The sequence below is a fragment of the Nyctereutes procyonoides genome, unplaced genomic scaffold (assembly GCF_905146905.1).
Source record: "Nyctereutes procyonoides isolate TBG_1078 unplaced genomic scaffold, NYPRO_anot_genome, whole genome shotgun sequence".
NCBI classification, from domain to species: Eukaryota; Metazoa; Chordata; class Mammalia; order Carnivora; family Canidae; genus Nyctereutes; species Nyctereutes procyonoides.
In genome coordinates this window covers 31,270,803-31,297,573 of record NW_026575049.1, presented here as the reverse complement: position 1 = coordinate 31,297,573, position 26,771 = coordinate 31,270,803, and the positions used below count along the sequence as shown (strand labels likewise).

The following is a 26,771-nucleotide window of genomic DNA, read 5'->3' as shown; positions in this document are numbered from 1 at the left end:
TTCTCTCTCTCTCTCTCTCAATCAAATAAATAAATAAATAAATAAATAAATAAATAAACAAATAAATAAATAAATAAAATCTTTAAAAAAAAGAAGTGAGTTAGGAATCATAATACTGCATATTCATATACCAACGAAACTTAATGGGGGGGGGCAGAGGTGTGGGCATGTGCTGTGTGCCACACTGACCACAGCTCTTCAGCTGTCCCGAGTCATTTAGTCATCACTGAGCCTATCAGGCAGGACTAGACTCCCATTTTACAGATGGGGAAACTGAGGCACAAAGAGTTTAAGCATATGGCCTGAACTCTCATCTAAGCACTCCTCAGATTTTACCTGTGGCAGTCTCACTCCAGGGCTGCCCTCTTAGGTACTGTACAAGGAGTTTGCTAGCAGAGAAAGAGTGTGCCAGAAGCAGAGGGCAGGGAGCTGCTATAAGCAAACATACACGAGGGGACAGGACCTATTTGGATGGATTACAACCAGAGCCTAGGGGCGTGCATGAGGGATGTGTACAAGTTGGAGCTTGATGGGAACAAAGCAGACAGGCCACGATGGGGCACCTGCAGCCCAGACACATCTCCCCAGGATCCTGACCCCATGACGCTTCCCTCTCTTCTCTCCCCTGGTGTCCCAGGCAAACGCTGTGACTTTTGGGCTCTAGAGTTTAACACTGTGGCCCTGTGGAGGGCCCCTGGAGGCTGGCCTTGGGCAGCCTGTCTTAGGGCTCTGGTGCTGGCCACCCGAGGGCTCTGCTGCCCACCGTGTGATTAAAGAGCTGGTGACACGCAGCTTGCACGTGACAGCAATAATGCTTTCTGGTTTTTCTCTGGGGTTTCTCTGGGATACAGCTGTTTCCACAGAGCCATCTGTTCCCTGGCACTGCCGTGCAGACTGATGCTGCAAAGTGTTTATAGAGTCTGCTTATATATGTCTTATTTTTAAATTCTAATTGAGCCACGGTGATGCTGTGGTCCTTTCTTCTTGGTGGGCTTGGTATCAGGGAACATGGCTGCACAGACTGCCCAAAACTCTTGTAGGATGAGGGAGTTGACTCTGGAAACCCTCCTTCCAGAGGGGAGGCAGGATCTCAGGTGTCAGGATGAGCTTTTCGGCCCACTTTCGGAACCAGGCCTCCTGCGGATGTGCGACACTCCACACACCTTAACCACATCAACCCTCATGACAGCCTGGGCTGGGATTATTTCCTGACCATTTTACAGGTGAGATTACTGAGGCTGTGGGAGGGGAGAGTTACCCCTGAAGTCCTAGATCTAGTTCTCAGGCCAGCTGTTCTGATTCCAAGTACAGGGATCTTTCCAGCACTCCACAGATGCTTCAAGAAAAGGACTTAGGGATCCCTGGGTGGCTCAGCGGTTTAGCGCCTGCCTTTTGCCCAAGGCATGATCCTGGAGTCCCGGGATCGAGTCCCGTGTCGGGCTCCCGGCATGGAGCCTGCTTCTCCCTCTGTTTGTGTCTCTGCCTCTCTCTCTCTCTCTCTCTCTCTCTCTCTGTGTGTGTCTCTCATGAATAAATAAATAAAATCTTAAAAAAAAAAGAAAAGTACTTAATAATAGTTCATGTGTTCACCAAAATTGAGCACATACCAGGTGCCAGGTAATCTTTTATGGGCATGAAGATATATTGATGAATGAAACAGGTAAAAATCCCTGCAGTCACAGAGCTTCCATTCTCATAGGGAAAGACACAATCAACAAAATAAATAAGTCAAGAATATAATCTATTGAGTTAGTGGTACATATTATACAGAAAAATTAAGTCAGGAGGCCTGGACATAGGGGTGCTGGGGTACAGGCCAGGTATTGCAGGTATAGATCGAAGAGTTATAAATACTTGCACAAAGACCACTCAGCCATGGGTCAAGCTTCACACGAGTTCTAGGGCTTCCACTACCTGTTCTAGGATTTCACTTCTCTGAGCTTCTAGTTTCTCCTCTAGAAATGAAGGTGATCACTACCTTGCAGGGTTTGTGAAAGAGTAAGAAATGGTTATAAAAGTAAAAACCACTAGAACCATCACCAAGTAACCTGTAGTTCTCATTATATTCATCTTATCCATGGAGCTCCATCCACTTGGGAAGCATGGCCCCAGTTACCACTTCTGAGTTACACAGACCTGCTTTCCAATCGTGGCCCACCATATAGGAGCTGTTTGACTTTGAGCAAGTAACTCATCCCTTCTGAGCTTTGGTTTCCTTATCTGTGAAATGTGACTCATAAAGCCTACCTCCCTCGATTGGGGTGAAGATTAAAGTTGCACTTCCTTTTCTCTTTCCCTGCAGGAAACCCCAATCGGCAGAGGCTAAAAAAAGCAGAGGAAGGTCTTGAAGCGATGCAGAGAGCTGTCTCCAGGCTAGGAGATAGAGTGGTGAACGTCTAGCACAGGGACACAGACTCAACAGGCTTCCGAGTCTCCTGTGTCATCACTTGGAGGCTGGTACTGGTTTCCCAGGGCGGTTTGCCAAGGATGCTGGGAACAGGGCTGAGCCCGAGTGGAATGGGCTGGGCCATAGATTCACGAGGTCTGCTGTGGACACGGGCTAAAGAAGTTCTAAATCTGCAGACACTGTCCATTGATTTACAATTCCACGTACAGGTCAAAGCTCACTGGGGTCCAGTTTTTTTTTGTTTTTTGCTTTGTTTGCACATTTTGGAGGTTTGCTACATCTCATAATTGAACTTCTACCACAACAGCACATGATTCTTCTACTTTGGGTCTTTCCAACTTACATACCATTGGCTTTTCTTTCCTCAGCTGCCAGAGGAAGGAGGAACGGGGAGGTGAGCCCAGAAAGGGTTGTTCTGAAGCTGATGAACTCAAAGTGACAGCTGTCAGAAAGGAATCTGCAGAATAAGCAGGACAGTCCAAGGCCATTTCCTGCCAGGATAAATAGCATCCTCCTCCCTCCAGCCAATTCCTGCCCCCTCAACCTAGCCAGCACGATCTTACTGAAAATTGCAAACTGAGTTTCGTATACTTAGGTTACCAAAGGGGGCATATGTGTTTGACCAAGATTCCCATCCAAATGGATTCAAACGTATTAGAATATATATTCTAATAACTCTGCATTTTAAAAGGTGAGCTTCCTTTATCTGGAAAATACCCTTAGGTGGAACAAGGCTCTCCTGATGATACAGCATCGCTTTACAAATACAGTGCTTAGGGAGAGTTGCATGTTTCTAAATAACCAATGTATGGAAACATGCTACCCTAGCTGCCAGGCTGTCAGGGATGCCAGGGGGTAGGGTGCCCTTATTTTTCACTGCTCTAGAGGACAGGACTCAGATTAATGGGTTCCTTACAGACAGGAAGACTACACTCATCATGAGGAAGAATGGGTTAGCATCTGGAGCTTTCCCCAGCTGTTGTAAGTGATGAGCTTCTTGTCTTTGGGAGGATTCCAGCAGAGGCCGGATGCAAGCCTGTTAGAGATGCTGTAGCAGGATTTTTGCACGGAGTTGGGGTGGAGAACATCTGGGCTTATCCACCAGTGTTCTGTGGAGTCCCAGGGTTCCCTGGATAGACCTGAGAGGTGAGGTTGCTGAGGAAAATGGAGAGATGTCATGGGACAGGACAGGCTGTGTGTCCCATCAGCTACTGCCTATCTAAACCACGGATGGAGGCTGCTCTTCCAAACCAAACCATCTCGTCCTAGAGGAAGAACTCCGAACACAGAATCTAAAATGGGGGCTGCTTCTCCCATCGTAGCTTCACACTGGCTTCTTGAATTTACTTGTTTATTCTCTTCAGCAGGAGGGTCAGTCCAAAGGCCTCCCCTTCCTACCCAGAGTCTCTTAATTGGTGGGAAATCCACTTGGGATTGTGTGGCCCAGAGCTAAAGCGACAGCCCCTGGGATGCTTATAGACGGAGCTCTAAGCAACGCTTAGCTCCCCTCTCTGGAGGCCTGCCTAGGAAAAATGTTAACAAAACCTGAAGACCATTCGTGGAACAACAGGTTTGGGCCCAATCTCAGATGGGTTCAGTATTGTGATCCGTGAAAAAATGCACCTCGGTGAACACTGTGTTCCTGGTGCTGAGTCCCATTTATGGTGATTTAACATAAAGTGTCCACGAAACACCGTGACAAAGGCATCACCGTCCCCATTTATCAGATGGTGACCCTCAGAGCACTCACATGACTTCTCTGAGTCACGTGTTTCCTGAACGAGTGATCTGTGATGACAGGGGAGGCCACCATCTTATCACCACCATCATCACCTCCCCGGTGAAGAAATAATAACCATCTTGTGCAACTGCTTATGCCCTCACATTGCCTTCGCCTGAATGTGCCCTGTTCCCATTCACCTCGGGTCTCCACTGCTCCCTCCCTCCCACTAGGTCCACCTTTCTTAGCCTTCAAATCCTCCCTCCTCCAGGGAGTCTCCTGTGATGCACCTGCTCTTCCTTACTGGTGAAATGCCCTTCTTTTGGGCTACTGAAGTGCCGTCTTGGTCCGGTGCTCCTCACATGGGAGGATGACCCCCGCTTGTCTGCATCCCTCGCTGGAGGAGACTTTGATTTGCACCGCTCCCCTGGATCACTAGCCCTGCAGCTGGTGTCTGTTTGAAGGACTATCTGCCTGAGACACTGCTGTTGGAGACCTTTCCCCTCTAGGGCCTGCAGTCCTATGAAGAGGTTCCCGACGTCATTTCTTTGACACTGCCACCCTCTATGCGCTTGTCAAAGCTCTAACAACCTCACCCCCAGGGCTGGGAGCATTTAGCTTTGGCCCAGATCCAGGATTTTATGCTTTCCCTCTGGCTGTGTTTGCCTAACGCTCGACATGCTGCAAAGGGCCAGAGGGTGGAACTCCCCCCAGGGACACAATGTTCCGGGGACCCAAAGTTACAGACAATTTGCTTGCCCCAGCCCCTCTCTGGGGGTGGGCTTGGCCAGAGGAACCTGGCTGCAGCAGGGCACAGGGACCTACCCTCTTGATTTATGAGGGGGAGTTGTACCTGCCACTGTCTTAGCACCCACAAAGCAACCCACCTGTTCTCTGACCCCTGCCACTGCTGCCCTAGGTCAGAGCCCCATTGCCATCTCTTTGCCTGGGACGTAGCAATGGTCTAACTGGCCTCCCTGCCTCCAACCTGCCCTTCTCGTTGTATTCTCTACATGGAGTGATTTCTCTCAAATGTAAATCTGACCATGATTAAAGCCTTTGGTGGCTCCTCACCGCTGACAGGGTCAGTCTAAACTAAGCAAAGCCAAGGCCCCTCCGGTCAGCTCCATTCCTTGTCACTCCTAACAGGCCTGTGCTCTAGGAAACTGACTACCAGCATATTCTCATTGGACTCCCTGCTTTTCCATCTGCTCTTCCCTCACCTGGTACTTCCTTTGTCTCTATTATTTGTTCAACCCGTTCAATAAATATTTGTTAAGTGCTTATGATGTGCTTGCTTCTCTGCTACAGGAAGGAGTCCCCAGAGGTGAACAGGACAGGCAAAGTCTCCAAGGGTCTTATATATTCTGCTCTTCTTTTTTTGGGGGGGGGCGGGGAAATAGGAGACAATTGCATGAACCAACTAATTGTGCATAGTAGTGTGTGCTCTGATAAAAAGAAAATGGGGCACATCACAGTGACTTATAGCATTACTGGATGCCCCTGGTAGGGGAGGGGGGCAAGTTTCTGAGGATGCTACCTCTGAGACATGTGGGTGCTAAGGGGCAGGGTGTTCCAGGCAGAGGGGAAGCAAGCACAAAGGCCCTGCTTTAGGAATGAGACTGGAATGCAGAAGAAACAAAGGTGGTGGTTGTGGCTGTTGCACAGTCAAGGGACTGTGCAGTGTTTGGGACAACAGCTGTGGTGAGTGCTCAGGGAAGGCTGCCCTCTTGCTCATGGCCCCCCCTGGACCCAAGGTGACCATCCTCTTGGCATCTCTAACACTTGTTACATGACAAGCGATTTATGTATAGGGATGGAGTCAGCCTGTAAGTTCAACCTGGGTGGCCTGGCAGGGTGTCCGGCAGGTGGCTGGCATTGATGCATGCTTATTGAACAAATAAATGCAGTCAGATTAGGAGAAGGACCGGTCACTCTGATGGTCACTCTGATGACCCAGCAGGGGAAAGAGGTGCAAGTGGGTAGTTTATAAAGGGTAGTCCAACTTTGTAAGATGCCCAACAGTGCACTTGGGGAGCACACTGATAGAACAATTAACTGGTGGCTTCATCCTGCCAAGGCTTTTTTTTTTTTTAAAGGTTTTTTATTTATTTATTTACGATAGTCACAGAGAGAGAGAGAGAGGCAGAGACACAGGCAGAGGGAGAAGCAGGCTCCATGCACCGGGAGCCCGATGTGGGATTCGATCCCGGGTCTCCAGGATCGCGCCCTGGGCCAAAGGCAGGCGCCAAACCGCTGCGCCACCCAGGGATCCCCTGCCAAGGCTTTTTATTGAGTCTTTTCCATGTAGGAAAAAACAAAGGTGAGAGAACAGTTTTCATTTAGTGTTTGAGGGAAAAAGTGCCGAATGGGCACTCAGATATTGATGATGATGGCAAATACTGATTTGAGTAGAGAGAGAGGAAGGCAAAACCAGAAGAACACAGCATTTGTCGAAACCTCTAAAGTGCTTTCCCGACTCTGAGCCAGAGTTCAAGTGCTTAATGGTATTCTTTCTCTACTGCCAGTGGTGGAGAAGGGCAGACACTGACAAAGGCATGGAAGGTGATGTGGAGAAGGCCCAGAGCTCAAGGGGACTCCACTGTGACCTGGGAGCAGATGCCAGAGGGCAGGGTGGCCGTGGGACCAGTCACCCTGGTAAAGGGCCAGGTGAGTGCGTCCTCCAGACCTTGCGTAGACACCATCCCCTGACGCTGGGAACTAAAGGAATTCTCCTGACATCCAAGATAAGAATATAAATAATAACAATAATAGTAATAAAAGGAAATTCTGACTCTTTCGCCTGCTCACAACATCCTTCCACTCGGCCTTCTGCCCTTCTAATGCTCAGCATCTGCCGTTCTCCTCCCTGGGCTCCAGCCCCTGGGCACACTGGCCATCCTGCAGGTCTTCATGTTGGCTGTGGCTTGCCCCAGGGCCTTTGTACTAGCTACTCCCCCCGATCTGGAATGTACTTCCTTTGCTCTTCCACCTCTCTCCCCAGCTTTACTGAAATGGGGAGACGGCGTATTAACATAGCATATTAAATGGCAAATTAAAAAGTTAACATAAAGAAAACAATTTGGTGAGTTTAGACATGTTACGTTCATGCTACTTTCACTATAATCAAGGTAATACACATTATCCATCACCCCCAGAAGTTTCTTAGTTTTTTTTTTTCTTAGTTTTTTTTGTGCGTGTGTTAAGAACACTTAACACATGAGATCCAACTTCTTAAAATGTTTAAGAGCACCACACCCTGTTAACTCCAAGCACCGGGCAGCATAGGAAATCTCTGGGACTTACTCCTGTTGTGTAACTTTATACCCACTAAACACACCAGCTCCCCATAACCCCTCTCCCCTCCCCGGTAACCAGCATTCTGTTGTCTACATCTGTGCATTTACTATTTTAGATGTCTCACACATGGGGCATCATGCGGTATCTATTCTTCTGTGACTGGCTTCTTTCCTTAGCATAATAACATCTCCGTGGTTCACCCATGTTGTCACAAATGGTAAGATATCCTTATTTTTTAAGGTTGGACAATATCCTATTGTTCACACACATGGCATTTTATCCATTCATCTGTCATGTCGATGGGCACTGGGCTGTTTTCACCTGTGGCCATCAAGAGTAATGCTGCAGTGACCACGGCAATGCACATACTGCCTCAGGATCCTGATTTCAATTCTTTGGGAAGCACACCAGAAGTGGGATGTTGGGTCATAGGGCAGTTCTCTCTGTAATTTCTTGAGGAACCTCCATACTGTTTTGCACAGCACCCACAGCATCGTATTACAGTGCACAGTGTTCCAATTTCTCTACATCTAACCATTTCTCATTATCTTTTGTTCTCTGGGAGCAAACATCTTTACAGGCGTGAGGGGGTATCTCACTGTGGCTTTGATTTGTATTTCCCTCATCCTTTGCTGTTCTATGGCTGGCTCTTTCTTGTCATTCAGGGCTCAGATGGAACACCACTTTCTCAGAGAAGCTGCCCTCTGCCCCACCCCACCCTGGCCCCTGCAAACCAGTGGAGTAGCCCAGCTGCTCATTAATATGCCACCATGTATCACCTGCCACTGGCTGATCATTTTTCCTGAACATTCATAGTTATCAAGTGTGTTTCCCCCATGAGAATATTAGCACCACAATAGTAGGCGACCATCGTCCTTTGTTTTCCTATGCATGCTCAGGACTCAGAAGAGGGAGGCCCTCAGGAAATGTTCACTGAATGAACAATCACTTCTATCTCTAATACTTAGGGTCAAGGAAAGAGAGAAAATATTTATTGAGCAGCTAACATATGGCAGATGCTGAGCCAGGTGCTCTAAATGCAATTCCATACTTAGTCTCAAAACCCGCCTTTAAGTTTTACATCTACTTTTGGTGGTTGAGGAAACAGAAGCACAGAGAGGGTGAGTAACTTGCTGGGGGTCATGTACTTGGTAACTGGAAGGGATTAAAGCCAGCCCAGGTCAGCCTGACCCAGCATGCCCTGCCTTCTTCCATGACAGTGTGTGGCTTCCCCATTTCCTGCTCCCCAGAACTTCAAATCACTTCCAACCTTGCTCCTTGCTTGCTGTGAGCAACCTGCTGTGCCTCAATCTCTGCACTCAGATTGGGGGAAGAGGGTTTCTATGCACATCACATGAAGTATAAGGTAGGAATAAATTATCAGCAGCGAAGACACAGGAAGATACAGGTGCTAGCTATGCCTGGGGCCTGTACCTAATGCTTTCTCCACCTACACTACCCCTAAAGGAGCCAGTTAGTGCACCTCATCGGGGCTGAGCGTACCCCCTCTCTGCCTGCAGTGATGAGCATGGAGCAGGGGAGACGCTGGAGCACCAGTGTCCCCACCCCATCCCAATGGGACCAGGGGCAAGAGTGCGGCTTGTCCATCCAGGGCCCCAAGAGCCTCTTACGTTTTCGCTGTTGACGTCTGCTTCGCTGGGGCAGCCAAAGAGTTCTCGCCTCAGGAGGTTTCCATCGTACTCCAGGAAGGTCAGATAGAGGTTGCGGAAAAACTCCACATGCTTGTTCTTCACCCGCAGCTTCTTGGGGGAGTTCCAGTGAATGACCTGGGGGGGTGACAAGGAGGCAGGCAGGTGGCATGGGCCTAAGCACTATTTGGGGGCCTGTCCATTCACTCGCTCACTCATTCGTTCACCATTTACAACTGAGGGGTGAAGAGGAAGGGCGCTGAGGCCACATGGCCCGGGTTCCAATCCTCTGCTCTTGGGCAAGTGACTTACTGTCTGTGCCTCAGTTTCCTTGTCTGTGAACTAGGGAAAGCAAAAGTTCCTGCTTGTGCCAGCTTTTAAGCTTCTGTCTCTCAGCTCCAAGCCTGCTTTGCGATGCTGAGGTGGGGACTCTGAAAACCCTACTGCTACCTTGCCAGCCGCCTCCTGCTGGGTGCTGCCAGATAGACTGGGAGTCTGGGGGAGGAGAAAGAAAGGTGGCCCTCCTGTTGCTTCCTGTCCCTGCAAGCATCACCCTACCTCCTTTCTTCAAGGCAGCAGTGACACTTCCTTTGTTTAGCAGCAGCTAGAAGCATTTTGCAGCTTTTCCAGTACGCAGCATGCACCTCCTGGTCCGCCTCAGAGCTGCCTGCAGCCCCCAGCCCAGGTCTGGGCGCCAGCCCCATGTAATGATTCCCACCTCCCCTCTGTTCCTTCAGCGCCAGGGGCAGTAACTCTTTCCTGCTATTTCCTATTTTTGCTTTTTTAGTTACCAAATCAACACTTTATGTCTAAGTTGCCATTTTTAAAGATTAAATTCTCTGTTCGAATAACGGGGATGCTTTCTGCCTCCAGCCAGGGCCGACGGATGCACTGTATCATACAGCTGCCGTGAAAAATCAACTCATCAATACACGTAATGCAGGCAAGGAGTGTCTGGCACAAGGTGAGCACCCCAGAAAGGCCTGCGAGGATGTGCCTGGGGTGCACCGGGTTGAGAGAAGTGCAGCCACCTCTGCTGACGGTGCTCGCCCTTGCCTAGCTGGTGGTTGGCCAGAGATGTGTCTACAGAGCGTAGAATGTGATTCATGGAGAGAGGGTCAATGGGAACCAGAGCCATGAATAGGTAGCTCAATGCCTGTGCTGGGGCTTGAACAATGAACCAGAGCTCCCCAGGAGGCAGGGGCCAGCACGGAGGGGACGGTGGTGGCACAGTGCCGGCAGAGGGAAGACCCGTGGGACAATACAAAGTCAGGTGCTGCAGCCGGAGTGCAGGTGCTGGGTGAGGTGGGTGGGAGATGAGGCTGAAAGGGTGAACAGGGTGCGGGAAGAGCCCAGCCCCATGCAGGTCATGGTCAGAACTCAGCTGTGGCACTGGGGACCTCACTGAGGGGGAAATCACTAACCCTGGGTTTGAGTATGATGCTCTGATCATAACAGACAAGACAGGAATGCAGGCTGCGAGGGGCAGAAGAGCAGCCAGCAGGGACAGCTCGTGCCCTGGGCGGGGGAGCTGGCTGGGCAGGGGCTGGGCGGGAGCACCCTTTGCCATCAGCTTTATAATCATGGTCTTCTTTTAATCCTCATGGTGGCCTGCATGAGGAATGCAATCTTAGAGATGAAGAACCTGGAGAAGTGACTTGCCCAAGGCCACAAACTTGGTAAACATGGGAACCGGGATTCAAAATTAAGTCTGAATAAACCTGATTCCAAAGCCCATGTTCTTCTGTCCACACGGGGAGAACAGGAGAAGCCAGGTTTTAAAAACTTCCCTGCTCATGCCTTGTCACGTTACAGAAGATATGAACGCACTCTCCCCTTCCCCCACTTGCCGCCTGTGGTGGGGGGACCAGCATAGCTGACGGTGACACAGAGGAAGGAATGGGGTGTCCAGAGCTCGGTTCCTCCCTAGCTCCCTCCTTTAGCCACATTCTGTCTGCAGGAGCCTGAACAGGGCCAGCATTCAGAGTAGAGAGTGGAAGGCCCTCTCAGTGTCTCCTGGATGTACGGCAGCCACAGCCCTCGACGCTGGCTTGGTAAATGCTGCTCTGCAAGACCAAGTCCCTCTTCTCATGGCAACAACGGGAAACCCATTGAGTACAAACCATACCTGCCACAGCCTCCCAAGACCAGGATGGTGTAAGGGCAGAGCAAGAACCGGGGACGTCAGGCCAGCCTAGGTGTGAATCTCAGCTATGCTCTATGCTCTTCACTAACTGTGTCCTTGGGCAGCTTGTTTTATTCCTTGGGGCTTCAGTTTCTTCATGTGTAAGGTGGGAACCAGTAATCCCAACTCCCCAAAGGAGTTAAGAGGCTTAAAACAAACGCCTAGCCCAGTGCCTGCAAGCCAGGATGGCCCCATATTCTGTGGGTTCTCTTCTCCCCTCAAAGATGATGGCAGCAGCCTGCCTACCAGCATTCTGCATCCCCTTTCTCCGAACCCTGTCAGCATGAAGTCCACCGGAGCAATAAGCAAGGAAGCGGGTTTAGCATTCAGGATGGTGCAGAAGGGCCAGCAGACCGTCCCTGGAATGAGGCCACTTGGCGGCGCCTGCATTTCAGGGAAGGCAGAGCATGCAGGATGTGTTCTCTTCCTGTGCCTTTTGAAGGATGTGAAAAGGAAAGAGAGGGAAGATTCTCCCCTGAGAATACACCAATTCGGGCATGAGAAGGTCCTGGGCCACGCATTAAAATAATTGCATGCAAGCTGGTGTCACTCACACCCTGTGGGGATCATGTCTTTACTGCAAGAGACTTTGGTGCTTGCCAAGTGCTGAGCGAGCAGGAAGGCTGATGGATGTGCAACTGACTCAGGAAACATGAAGTTCCTCAACAGGGAGAAACTTACAGGAAGTAAAAATAAGGGCTAGCCTCTGGGTCCCCAGACAAACAAATCTTTACTCCTTGTGCACAAATCTGCCAGGGACTTTGGAGACACGGTGTCATTAAATCCCCCAGATAAAGCCCATTTGGATCTCACTGTCCTTTTTACAAAGATGGTACCAGGCTTGTCTGTATCTCACAGCTGGTAAGGGGCAGAGCTGACACACGAAGCTGGTGCTAAACCTGAAGTCCCAGGTTCCTTACTGCTGTCGTGCATGGCATCAATGGGCTGAGTGCTTTGCAGATGAGGGCAGTGAGGCTTACAGAGGAGCTGGCTTACCTAAGATCTCACGGGGTGTTTGGACAGGGGCAAGGCTATGATGAGGACCCAAGTCTCCAGGTAGCCCCGACCCCTTCCAGGCCACCTTTTATCCCACCATGTCTTGTTCTGTTCTGTGCCTGGACAGTGCTCTGGGTCTGTCTATTGCCTCCAGGTAGATACTGCTACCTGGTGTTCTACAGAAAGCAGCAAAGGTTGAACGAAGGTAGGGGGAGAAGATGATGTGGTTGCTGGCAGGTCAAGGGAGTTCTGGAAAACCCTTTGCAACTTGCCGACCCGGCAACAGGGAAGCCTACTCAAAGGCTCACTCCAAGATCCCGGTGCTTGCTGAGTGCTAAGCCAGCAAGAAGGCTGAGGGATGTGCGTCTGGCTCAAAAAATTTTAGTCTCTCACCAGGGAGAAACTTAATGTATATTCAGATGTGCCTTTTTCTCCTTAGCAGGACACAGCATACTCCACTCCCCTGTGCTAGGCTCTAGAGAAGTAAATAATAGCTATGTTTATCTAATACCCGCTATACACTAGACGTGGTTGGTGTGCGTGCATGTGATGTTTTCACATGCAATCCTCAAAACAACATGGTATCCCCATTTTACAGACAATAATGCTGAAACCGATCCTAATGCAGGGTCACTCAACTAGTAAGTAACCAGTCCTAATACAAAATCAGGTCTGTCTTGCTCCCTCATCTTTTTCTTTCTACCACATCATTCATTCATTCAGTAAATATTACAATGAGCACTGACCGCGTGCCAGGTACTGATAGGGGCCGTGAATGCAAAGATGGACAGGGGATCACGACTCTCTTTCTGGAACTTACAACTGAGAGAGAGCAGGACATTAAGTTAACCATCCATTTTAAATTACAGGTGTGCTACGTGCTCTTATGGAGATGTTAAAAGAGAGATTGTTAGTGATGCTCGCTGGGCAGGGCCACCTGAATATAAAGAGACCAAGGCCCAGAGGGAGAAAGTGACCTGCCCAGAGTCACACGGCAAAAAGGGAGAAGTCATGCCCAGGTTCTGTCTCCCGGGGCACTGTTCCTTCCACTAAACCATATGCCTGCTTTGGAAAATCCAACTCAGGATTAGTATTGCTGATAATTTTGATCAGGGCATATCTGACTACTGAGAAATGTCATTTCCTGGTCCCTTGAGGGACCATCATTGCTGGCTTGGGGGCAGCAAGCTGGTGGTGTAGATGACATTTGCTGACAAGCTTTCACACACGAGATGGGAGTGACAATGGAGAATGTGTCCTGAAATAGATTTTTGCAAAGAGCTGGTAAATGTGTATGAGTCTACCAAGGCTTGTGGTGGAAACTATCATAACTTACTCTACTTGCTGAGGCACATTAGCATGGCAATAATAATTATTATCAGCAGCTAGTATATACAGGAAGTTTCCTATGTGTCAAGCACTGCTCTCAATACTTTGCTGTCATAGCTCATTTAACACATTCATTTAAGAGTATAGGTGATAGTCTCCTTATCCCATCTTACAGGTGGAGAAAGTCCACTAAATTGCCCTAAGTTACATGGCTAGGAAGTGAGAGAGTCAGGATTTGAATCCAAAGAGACAGAGATACTTGGGATCTCTCTATCATTTCTCTCATGTCTGTAATCATTAAATGACTCTGATCACAGCAATGAATGAAATTTATAGGAGAATTATTGGATCATAAAAGAATTCTACTTTCCCCCTCTAAGCACAGGGACCTCACTCATCTCTGGGATCCTGAGGCTGAGGATGGTTTAGGACTTCTCAGGTACAGGGGCTGAACCTCCATCTTGGCAGGAAGCAGAGAAGGAGGCATCCAGGTTGCATGCCAGGTGGGCTGCAGAAGCTGCCAGGCACCAGGGGCCCCATGGGTGTGATCTGATTTGGATCTGAAATGTCTGTGAAGGCTGAGTATGTGTGCAGACTTGGGAGTCAGCAGGCAGTGAGCCAGAGAAATTGACAGAAATTGATTACTGTTCAGGAAACTTAAACATCATCTGGGAAGACAGCAGAAGTCAACTTGATTAAAGGAGAAACACGAGACTCTATTGCCCATCAAGGAAAAAGCATTTCAAAGGTAGAAGCAAGACCTCGGTACAAGGACAAGGCTATGGAAAGAGCTCAGTCAAAAATTCAGCTTCTGAAGCACTCACAACCCAGAGGGTTCCTAAAAGTAACTTACGGTGCCCAAAATGCTAAGACATCGGAGCCTGTGTGCAAGTGCCAGGTGAACAAGAACTTGGGCTGTGTATCTTCCAAGTTATGGGAATGAGGGGTAATCTGGAAAAGGGGTCTCTGTCTCAAGACCTTCCTTGATTTTCTGCAACCTTCCTTAGCCTGGTAGTTAAGCCTGTTGCAAACTGACTTCTGCTTACAATTTCTTTTCTATGTCCAGGCTGGAGGAACTTCCTAGTATTTCTTGAACCTGTCTTTCATGACGTGTGTCTTTGCATATGCTCTATCCCCCTCCCCAGAATATCCTTCTTCTCTACCATGTGAATGCCTGCTTGACCTCCATGGCTGAGCTCAAAATACATGTCTCTTCTGTAAATCTCTGCCTGAACACTTGTGGCAGACGGTTCCCTCCTAGTAGGTCTGTCCCTCTACCCCATTCTTCATTCCTGACAGAACACTAACTTTATAGTTGTAATTCCCAGCGTCTGTGAATGGATCCTGATCCATTTAAGGTCTAAGCTAATCACGATGATCCTATGCTCTGATTGCCCAGACCCCCTTGCAGCTAGGTTGGCCATATGATTCAGGATTGCCCAAAAAGATACATGAGGAAGCATGTATTTGATTTCCTAATAATAAGGTTCAGAGAAGGTGCCATTCTGCTCACATCCCACTCACCTTTTTGTTGTGAACACAGATGTGATGACTGGAACCATGACAGCTATCCTATGACTATGAGAAAGTCAACATCCTGCTATCTAGAAGCCAATGTCTATAGCTACTCAGAATTCTTAGCTAAGAAATTAAACTCCTCTATTTTAAGCCTCTGCAAACTAAGTTTTCTGATTCTTACTGTAAGTTTTCCTATGTAACACCCGGGCAGTTGCTGGGCCCTTCCTCAGTGCTCTATAGAGTCTTGCACTTAACTCTGTAGAGAACTCACTGCACACTCTTGTAATTATTTATTTACAAGCCTGCACCTGGCAGCACTGGGATGTGAATTTCTGGGCTGGCAGGGAGCGTGACTTATTACTCTTCCTGAGTGCCATAGGGTCTGGCAGGTAGTTAGTATTCAATAGCTGCCCTTTGCTTCAAGAATGGAAATCATGATGATGACATTCTCTATAATCCTCACATTCTGTCTGTCTACAGCAAATCATTTATAAAAGCCCTATTAATGTGGACTTTAGGATGGGGAAATATATTCCCCCCTTCTTTGTGTAAGGGCCAAACGGCTTGTCATTTTCTCTTGAAAGAGTTTAAGCTCCCTCTGTTCTTACCCTTGTTTGGTATTTCAAGGAGGAGGACAACAGTCTCACAAGTCCCTTTCCTTGTCATCCTCAGGATTACGATGCACAGGAGAAAGGGACAAGCAGACAGATCTGCAGACCAGTCACAGCTCCAGCTCCTATCAACTGGTGGCCTGCACTAAGTTGCCTGGTCTCACGGAGACAGTCCCTCACCAGCAAAAGGGATGTCACAGCAACCACCTTGTAGTTGGTGGTCCAGCCCAGGACTGATGGATGGATGCACAAGAAGGTATACTGAAGGTGCTCATCAAATTACAGAAGAAATTGGGGTTTTGAGTTCACAAAACAGCCACCTTGCCAACTGAGGAGGCAGGGTGAACACAGAGTCTCTACGTCGGAAAGAGGAATGAGAAACAAGACTTGAAACAAGGGACTACAGATGGTCACAGCCTGAGGCAGAAGGGCAGGATGAAGCCCAGAGATGAAGCCAGGGGCTATCCAGTAAGGTAGTAAGGCCCACGCTTCTAGTCAAGTTCAAAATACTGAGCAGATACCAAAGAGGGCTGCTAGGCACAGAAGCAAAGCAAATTTACCCCTGCTTCCTCTTGGCTCTGTCACCTAAACCACTTAATGTAAATGAACCTCTATTTTCTAATCTGATACAAGGAAATAACACTGCCTGCTTCCGAGGATCAATGAGACAAGAAATGTAAAGGCATCTGCTGCAGAGCCTGGAGCAGACCGGCGCTCAGTTCATGAGAGGTGGACAATCTAAAGTGACACCATCCCCTGGTACCTATTTAAAGCCCAGACTGCTGGCTCCCTGAATGTAAGGCCTGTTTGTGTCCAGCTTTGCACACATCGTGACAGGCTTAGTCAATGTTTGCTCACTGCCCGTGGAATCCACTCCGTTTCTTCTATCGCCCCGCCAATTGTGGAAGATTCTATTCCAGCTCTCGTCCTCCTCCTTTCTCACCCCTAACCACTACCCGGAGTGGCTATTAAATAACAACAGTGGGTTTGAAACTCAGAGTCCAAGCCACAAAGGCTCTGGTGACTCTTTGTCTCCTTTTACACAGCTTCTTATTGCTTCTTGGTTTTTACAAGTCCCAGGAAGAAAAGACAAAATTCTTCCCAGACAAAAGTGCATCATTCATTCCCCAGGAAGGGGGCAGAGGACAGACCAGACTCAGTGATTAATTAGCATCCTCATCTGGAAAAGGAAGGCACAAGGCCCTGTCCTGTATCCTACCATTTCTTGTTCTGCCATCTGTAACCTTTCTTATTTTTTCCCCTGTCTGAGGATAGGGAGGTTGGAGAGGACAAATGACCACAGGAAAATAGATATCCTTGATAATAGGGCTGGGAGAGTCAGGAAGCCATGAGGAGATCTGGCTATAGTCTCTCATGGCCATCACGTTCCATGTTTTCAGTTCTTTTTTTTTTTTTTTTTTTTTTTTTGCTATAAAATGGGGTTAATGATCTGTTTGAACTGGATTTTGATATGTGTGGGGAATTTCTGGCAGACCCGATTGCAGGAAATGGCAAAGCACTACAAACAGCCTAAGAATCCTCAACGAGTGTTGTCTTCATGTGGCTCCTCTGCAGACAACCAACTTAAGACTTGCAGATGTAACTGGCCCTGTACTCCCCCTCTCTCTATGGGATTAATTACTAAAACTTTACTCAAATTTCACAGAAGCCCCACAGTGTCCCTCTGGGGAGTATCTCTACTGATCTGGGGACAGAGAGGATAGAGGGAAGCAGATTCCACCTCTAGGGATGATACGGAATCTTTAGCTGAGGGAATCTCCCAAGGTTGGTTGAGGAGCAGCTGGGTTTGTAGTCCAGTGGGATTTTGCCAATTTGGTGGAATCATCAGTAATGCCCTGAGGGGCGGGCACCATATGAATCACTGCTCTGGGAAAGGCAGCTGGCTTCCTGGTTCCCAGCTGACACCTTCAGTGCTGGCCCCCTATCTTTTTTCTGTATGTCCTGCATCATCCCCTCGCAGACCCAGACATGGCCTTCTTCCCATGATTCTCATGGTGCTATGGGTCATGTCTGGTCCATCAGAAGCAGGGGCATGTGACTCAGGTTGACCAATGAGTCATTTCTGACCATTCCTAAGAACACAAAGATGGGTTCAGATGTGGACATGTGTCCTAAGAGGGGTCAACAGAATCATTTAGCTGAGTCACTGAAAGAAAGAGGGTCTTCTTTCTCTAACTGGGATCATGAGCGCTAGTCACTTTTAGATTACTTGCTTTGACTCCTTCATAGCATGTTGGACCACCTGGAATGACCAATTTGACCATTTGTTTTCTTGTTCAGTGTCTACAGTCTGCCCTAGAATATAAGGTCATGGAGATCAAGGCCTGTGCAATCTTACACACTACTGTATAACCAGTGCTCAGAGCAGTGCCTGGCCTACAGCCCACATGTAATACATATTTATTGAATAACTAAGTCCTGTGTACTTATGGGCTGGGGAACTACTTACTAAAAGTCACCCTGCTGTAACAGAGGCAGCATGGGAAAGATGGAGAAAAAGGAGAGAGTGAGCTGATGTGTCATTTGAGCACCCATATCTGTGTCAACGCAGAGGGCAGTGTATCTTACATTTTGATGGGTTTCAATGTTCCTGGGTGAGTGTTCCATCAATTTTAATATCTATTTTTAGCACATTTAATAGTATCTAATAATATCAATCTTTAAATAAAATATCCCTCACAAAATGAACAAATGGCTTGGAGCACCTGGGTGGCTTGAGCGTTTGCCTTTGGCTCAGGTTGTGATCATGGGGTCCTGGGATCGAGTCCCTCATCGGGCTCCCTGCAGGGAGCCTGCTTTTCCCTCTGCCTGTGTCTCTGCCTCTCTCTCTGTGTCTCTCATGAGTAAATACATAAAATCTTAAAAAAAGAGCCTTGCATGGTAACCCAAAGTATAATATAAATATAAGTGAGTCTACATGGATATAAATAAATTATATAATAAATAAATAAAAATAAATGGGGGAGAGAAGCAGATCTCCTCACAGAAGAGCTCTCATATGTTTTTTTTTTTTTAAAGAGCTCTCATATGTAGATTCTGCTCCTCATTAGGAAGTAGAACTTAATCTTCCCCTTTCCAGTGTGTGGTGGGTGCAGTGACACCCTTCTGAAAAATGAAGCATGAAAGGGGAATACAGTCACTTTGCAGGGGAGAAGCCTGGCAAAGACTGCCTTAACCAGGTACAGACAGTTAGGGTCCCTAGTCATGCCATGTGTGAAAATCAGGTCCTTCCTGATACAATGTGATGCCCTTGGGGATGGATACCCTTTGCCTCTGTGATACTCTCTCCAAAAACCCATAGCCTCAGTCTAATCATGAGAAAAATATAGGGGACAAACCAAGCCTGAGGGATATTTCATGAAGTACCTGACCAGTACACCTCACAATGGTCAAGGTCAGTCATGAAAAACATGGAAAGACTGAAAAAAGCATTGGGGGCCAGAGGAGACCAACAGAAACACCAGTGAAAGATGCCTAAAGCCTGTGGAGATAAGTGAAGCACAATCTACCAATGTGGGTTTGTCAGTCTGGAGAGTTCACCATTACCATGTAAGATGTTAACAGTAGGGGAAATGGACACCAAATGCGGAGCGGCTGGAGGGGGGGCAGTATGGGAGTCTCAGCACTACTTTTACAGCACTACTTTTACTACTTTTACTTTTCTGTAAATATAAAACTTCTTCCAAGTAAGTAGGTATTAAAAACTTGTCCTACAAGGCAATGGACTGATTGTGAACACCAGTAAGGCCGGCTCAGGTGGCCAGCAGGAAAACAGCCGAGCTGATGCTCTGTTTCCAATATGAGTTTTAGCTACGTTCTCAAGAACAGAAATGGCTACCTAATTAGATCTGACAAGAAGCTGGCAAAAAAAATTTTTTTGTTTTATATACAAATATGGATTTACAACCACTATCATTAAGGAAGAACTTCACCCCAAGTGTGTATAATGCCTGAAGATACTACTTAATGTTAGTACAAGGATGCATGATTGGCAAGACATTTAAACACAAAGCATCCAGGATAAGAAAACAAAACTCCGTAATTGTTAAAATTATTTTTTTCTCTGTAATTTTTTGATGAGGTATAAAGTCTTGTGAAACTCTGTGTAGAACTTTACAATGTTCCACTAACCCCCAGGAAGATAGTTTAGTGTCCCTTTGGGGATTTCATATGTAAAACGAAAGATAATAAAATCCAATAAGGAAAACACTTGCTTTTCCTGCCCTGGCAAAAATCACAGAAAAAGCACACAAGACAGTAACAAATGAAGTAAATTCCTTTGTCAGCAAATATAGTTGGGCAGAGTCACAAAAATAAGTGCAGCTGGCCTGAAGATCCTAGTATGAAGACAAATTACACGGGAGATTTGCTACAGAGTTAAATCAAAGCACAGAGGATTCTGATGTGTGTCAGCTTATGCTATTTGCAAGATTTGGTTTAGATAATGAAATACCAAAAGAACAACTTTTCAGTGAGCACTAAAGGAAAGATGTCCCCGACAAATTATAATCTGAACAGTAAATTCCTACTTCAGTGATGACAATGGTTTTATGGAAAGTGCATGTATGAAAGCTGTTTAATTGGAATAATGAAAGGATTCCAAGTGAGTTCACAAAGTGATACTGAATTTCTTTACTTCATCATTGAAGGAAAGTTTGCAACAAAGCCTTGAAGCCAGGGCAGACAAGTACTACTGGATGTCACTAATTTGGTTACTTTTATAAAGGTGAGGCTGAGAATATCATAGAACTTTTATAACACTTTGAAATGACATGAAGAATGACAATGGAAATCTTTTGTACAATATAGAGCTTTGCTAGTTACCTCATGGCAAAGGCCTTATAACAGCATATGTAAAGATGATTTATGCGTTTGTTTTTACGAAAAATGGTTATCAGTGGTATGCTAGCTCATACTTTTGAAAAAAAAAAGTGCGCAACTGTAATCTGACCCTTCAATGTCAAGGTAATGAATGGGGTAGTAACTACTTTTAGAAAGAACCTGTGATATAGAGCTTTTAGAAAACAGATGTTTGAAATTGTTTCTGTTACAGGATTTTGAGGTAAAAAATTTCTACATACTTCAATGGCCTGGTGTCCACAACCAGCAAATACTGCTTAATTGGGCCTTCCCTCTCTCAAAATCCTTTTCATAAGAGAGCCCAGATTATTCAGGGAAGTACTTCTTACAGTGGGCTTTTAAGGAGTCTGTCCCATAAGGTATTCCATGGTCAAGTGGTCTGTTCTGTAGAACCTGTCCCATAAGGTATTCCATGGATCAACCAAACCCATCAGGATTCCTTGCTGCAGGACTTCGTAATATGCCATTTTGTATATATGGTACACAGAACTCCCCTCCACACCCCTCCCCAGGTCCTCGATGTTTAAACTTTTTTTTTTAAATTTTTATTTATTTATGATAGTCACAGAGAGAGAGAGAGGCAGAGACACAGGCAGAGGGAGAAGCAGGCTCCATGCACCGGTAGCCCGATGTGGGATTCGATCCGGGTCTCCAGGATCGCGCCCTGGGCCAAAGGCAGGCGCCAAACCGCTGTGCCACCCAGGGATCCCGGTCCTCGATGTTTAAAGAAATCCCATTAACAATTCTTAGAACTCTTTGGGTACATAATTCAAAGAGTGCTATGCTACTGTAGGACAGATTTTCCAGAGGCAGAACCTTGCTTCTAGGAATTTTGTTGATGTTTCTGGGAATAATTGCACCTGAACTTCATCAGCTATGTATAACAAAGCCAGTGATGGATAACTTAAATCACTAATACCCAAAGGGGTTAGATTCTGAAAATTTAGCTAATGAGCAAAGAATAGGTGAGTGTTGAAGACAAAAGACCAAAAGCTTAAATTATCCAAAGTTCCCCGTGCTGAGCATGCCCTTCTCCAGCACACTATCAGGGCACCAGAGGACGTGCCCCAAACCAGCAGTTAACCTCGGGAAACCCCTTCCCCTCTTCAGGGCCCTCTGTCCTGTGAAAGGAGGGCAGTGGAATGCATGAGGAAGAAGATCCCTCGTTTACATGTTTTGCCTAGCAGCTGGCCGAAAATTACTGAGAGAGTGGGAGCATCACTAATTATTAATTACTGGCAATAGGGTATATGAGGCTTACTCCGTCTCCCAGCCCGATGCTAACTGCCTTACGCACCTGCGCCTCTTCTAATCTTTACATCTCCGTAAAGTGCCGATCACTTCTCTACTTTCTCATGCAAGGACACTGGTGAGGGAGGTTGAGAAACCCAATGACAGGCCTCCAGCCTGGTCCCCAGTGGGTGCTCTGAGTGTCTGCTGGGTGCACGAGTGACTCCAAGGCATGAGCCACCAACTGACAGTGCCAAACGCCAGGCCCCTTGAATAGGCGCCAGCCACCTCCTATTTGATCCCGAAACCCCTCAAGTGTACCAGCCACAGTGGTGCCCAGAGACAATAAAGCACTTAGAGCCCTTGGACTTGAGTCACAGGATGAAATTAAACAGGCCTCAAATAAAGAGGGGTCTGGGTGGGAGGTGGTGATTGTAGATCTTAGATCTTCTCCCCCCAAACAAGTGTTTTTTTCTTCCTGATCCATCCTAATCCTCCAAAATCAACCTTACCATTCATCATTCTTATTACCCTCTCTCTGGTTTCCCCAGCCTCATTTTTCATGGTAGTCTGCTCAGCTATGGCACACTCGATATGCTAATGCCAGGCGGCCCCTCATCTTCCTCAAAAGACGTGAAAACTGACACCTCTCTAAGTATTATAAAATGTTTTAAAACTTGAATTATGTGCTACTCCTTTTATGCAAATGGTACAGATTGCCTCTAGGAACATACATCATTTCTCCATATGGATGGCACGTTTTCTCTTGGTTTTTCTCTTCCTTAGGATTTTTCTTTTAAGTGTACTCAGCTCCTATTTTATGAATGGGTGGCAGTCAAAAATCCAACCTCTGAGTCTGTTGCTTAAAATTCAAATGTTCTTTCAAGGAGACAATGTTATACTAAGAGCCTCTGCTCTGGGGTTAGCCCTCCAAAGCCATTTAATACAAAGAGGACTCACACAGAATAATCCTATAGAAGCATTATCTCACATCAAATGTTTTCCTGGGAAAATATATGAAGGTGAGAACATATCCCTGTGTCAGAGGAAAGGGCTCTGGAGTCAGGGTCAGGCTGATATGAGTCTAAACCTCAGCTCAGTCCTATTTTGCTGTGTGATTCTGGGCAAGCAAGTGACTTAATCCACACGATCCTTCATTTTCTAATGCATAAAACAGATTAATATTCACCCTGTGAGACTTTTGCAAAGATTAAGTGATACCGCACTTGGCAGGCACACCATTCCCACCCAATCTGCCTGAAAACCCCCATGGCATCCTTTGAAGTCTTGGCCACAGCTTGCTTCCTGTCAATCCTCAAAAGGGATCAGTGCATTCTGGGCAGATGTCTTTGGAACCCTGTGTGGTTCCCTGCTGCCTGCCTACCAGCACCAGGTTTGTTGTTCCTGACTCACATGTGGGGTTCTGCTCCTTCCCATTCTCTGGGGACACACACAGGGAAGGAAGGGTGGTTTCAGCAGGACTGGGAAGAGGGAGGCAAAGGTATTTGGGAGCTGAGGAATGATGTCAGGGCAGAAGACCAGGAAGATAGAGACTTGATATGAAGACTGAGCTCAGGGCAGCCCCGGTGGCGCAGCGGTTTAGCGCCGCCTGCAGCCCAGGGCGTGATCCTGGAGACCCTGGATCAAGTCCCACGTCAGGCTCCCTGCATGGAGCCTGCTTCTCCCTCTGCCTGTGTCTCTGCCTCTCATTCTCTCTCTGTGTTTCTATGAAGAAATAAATAAAATCTTAAAAAAAAAAAAGACTGAGCTCAGGTCTCCTAGAGAATCCCCCAAGACACAGATTGCATCACACTGTCCCCAGTGGGGCCTCCCTGAGCTCTCGTAGGCTCCTTTACTTCCTTCCATTGCAACATGCAGCACCTGTCCTGGAATTCTCTGCTAATGGTTGCCTCTCACTAGACTGTGACCTTCCTAAGAGCAGGAACCATGGCTCAGCCCTGGGGCTCCAGGAGCTCATACAGATCCGAGGACTGGACCCTTTGCTTGCCAATTCCTGACCACCACCTACTGTTTCCGGCCAGGGCTTCCTTCTCTAAAAGCCGAGTGAAGACTCAAGGACTAGAACACAGCTTCCTGATGTCTCTCCCCTTGTCCCTTCTCCAAGCCGGCACAAGGCCCTTTGCTCATCTCTGAAGAATTTGTGCTCCTGGTGAAAGAATAAAAAGATGCTCCTTTGGGTTCTTCTCTTTTTATTTAAGATTGAGCCAGGGAAGGCTGAGTCATCAAGCTTTAGGACTGAAAGATAAAAAATGAAGGTCTTTGAAACACAAAGACCGAGGTAAAGTCAAGTGTGTTTCTATGAGCACTCATGGGGCCTGGTGGAGAACAGGGCCGAAAATCATGGCCTCCATTTCATTAAAAATGTAACTGAGACTGGGAGAAGGTAAGCGGTTTATACAAGTCCTTCAGCTGGTAAGAGGCAGGACTGTCATTAGAATTGACAGGATTGCTTGGATCCCAAAGCCTATATACTTCTTTCCCCTTATTTCCCCCCTTAGTTGTTCTCTTAACCAATCTTTGCTTAGCATAAAGTTCTCTGCTGACACCCAGGGCAGGCTGGATGCCCAAGGCTAGTAAGCTCGTCTCTGGTAGAGCTTTATGCTTACCAAGAGTGAGTTGTGTGTTATCAAGTGTGCTTCTATGCTGTTTGTATTTCTGATGTAATTAGAAATGTAATCAAATATTCTTTGAATTAGGTGAATGCAAAAAGAGAGTTGCTATTTTTATGAAAGGCCAAGGCAAAGCTTTGGAACAACTAATAAAAAAGAAGTCCCTTTTAAAAAAATGGCTGTCAGACTAGGTGTGGGTGAGAGACTATAAAGGAATGGGAAAATGCAAAATCCAGGACTGTCCTCCACCTGCTTTGTCAGAGTCCTTATATTCTTGCTCCCCCTTCAAGGAAAGGAATCAGGAGAACCAAAGAAGATGGATAGCAAGGTGTCCATGCAAGATAAATACAGTGCAATAGCAGACAAAGACAAAAACAAAAACAAAAACAAAAATCTGGCCTTGGTTGAAGAGATAAGCAAATCAAAGTTAACCTATTTTTAGGATTCTTGCCTGGACCGACATTTTTCAGTCAGCTGACCCAGTGCCGGTGGCTTGTGTGACCCACAGGTGGGGCTTCTTAGGTGGGCTACCCTTTGGAGCATGAGTGTGAGCTGATGGAGGGCAGGGTTCAGGATTCATCTGTATATTCCCTGTGGAGAACATGGGAACCAGCAAATAGGAGGTCCTTCATAACCGTTGAATATGATGGAGGACATAAAGGATGGGAGAAGGAAGAAGAAAGAAAATGAAGAAGATGCACCTTTACCTGGACTCTGAGGCCCAGGTTGGCCTGGAGGGACACACACACACACACACACATTGTTATTGAACCAGGCCCTCAGGCTCCATGGCAATATCCAGACCCTGATGTGCCCCAAGGGTGGAACCTAGACTTGTCAGCTGTCCTTCATCCCTTAACTCTCTCCCATGTTTATATGTTGGTATATTTAAGGATTCTAATATTTTGTTAGACAAGATCTTAGTGGGTAAAATGACTTTCAGATTCTTTTTTAGGTTTCTCTAGAGAGAGAGGGGTTAACATGCTTTGACTCTGTCTTCCTGGTTTTCCTATTTGAAAGTCCTCTACTTAAACATAGAATAGGCTGCAAAGAGTTCAGAAGTTATTTTGTTTGACAGGTTCAAAGTGACAATACTTAACTAATCATTGAACAACGTCAAAGCGGCGTAGCCACCTGCTACATTAACATCTAAGCTCTAGGTGACCAGTGACTTTGTTTTGTCTCCCATTGCATCACTAGGGCCTGTAACAGTGCCTGGCATACAGTAACTACCCAGTAAATGCATGAATGCATTGGTATATCTGTGATGGGCAGACGTGACACACTTTCACTTGGACACCTAGTAGCTTTGCTGGCATTTATAAAATGTTCAAGTTGAAAGTTCACAGAGAAAATCTATTTTATGGTGCCTTGACTTTTCCTTTTTGTGACTGCCAATTTAGAGGCTCTCAGATACCATGTCAAAGATATTGGCTTATGCATACCTGTCTGGTTTCTTTAATGAAACTCATACTAATCCTGCTAAGAATAATCATCTGCACAAGACATCCACCAAGGTCCTCCTCACCCTTGATTTTATTTTTACTGAGGTAAAATATACGCAAATTTTACCATTTTAACCATTTTCTAGTGTATAGTTCAGTGCCACTAAGTGCATTTACATTGTTATGCAACCATCACCACCATTTCCAGGACTCTTTCAATGTCTCATATAGAAATCTGTACTCATTAACTCCACATTTTCCCCTCAACCCAGCCCCTGGTAATCATTGTTCCACTTCCTTTCTCTATGAATTTGACTATTTTAAGTATCTCATATAAGTGAGACCATCGATAGTTTTCCTTTTGTGCCTGGCTCATTTCACTTAGCATATCTTCAAGATTCATCCACGTTGTAGCACATGTCAGAGTTTCCTTCCTTTTTTAAGGACTGTCAAGATCTTCAGTAACACTGATTTTTACAGAAATTTTATGGTTTTATTTTTGGTATGAAAATAAGACTTGAGAGTTTAGAAGTCTCCTGTACTCTTGCCTGGTGAAGAAATGTCAATTTATTACGAGAACCCAGGGATTGCTTCAATGTCTTGTCATATTTGCCCCGACAGCTGAATGGGGAATGCTTCCTTTTGAAGCTTACCCACTTCTCAATTTTTGACCACGTACATCCAAGGACTATATTGCAAAATATGTACTACTTCAAGTTTATAAGATGGTGCTAAAGTGTTGCTTCAATTGGCTGATCCACGGACACTTCTGTCAACAAGACTGGAGACTTCCTACAGATCAACTGAGACTTGATAGTACCACTCTTCCAATTTGGTGGGGGTGAAATTATTTGTGGTTTTAATTTTCAC

General features: G+C 46.6%; 1 protein-coding gene across 4 annotated transcripts in view; it reads right to left on the bottom strand.

Annotated features, from left to right (window-relative positions):
- Positions 1–26,771, bottom strand: part of LARGE1 (LARGE xylosyl- and glucuronyltransferase 1) — a 525,183-nt gene that overhangs the window by 46,065 nt on the left and 452,347 nt on the right. For all 4 annotated transcript variants that reach the window (XM_055328305.1, XM_055328304.1, XM_055328306.1 and 1 more), the window contains exon 10: positions 9,059–9,214. In XM_055328305.1, the coding sequence (XP_055184280.1) occupies positions 9,059–9,214 (156 nt within the window). The remainder of the gene's footprint in view (positions 1–9,058; positions 9,215–26,771) is intronic.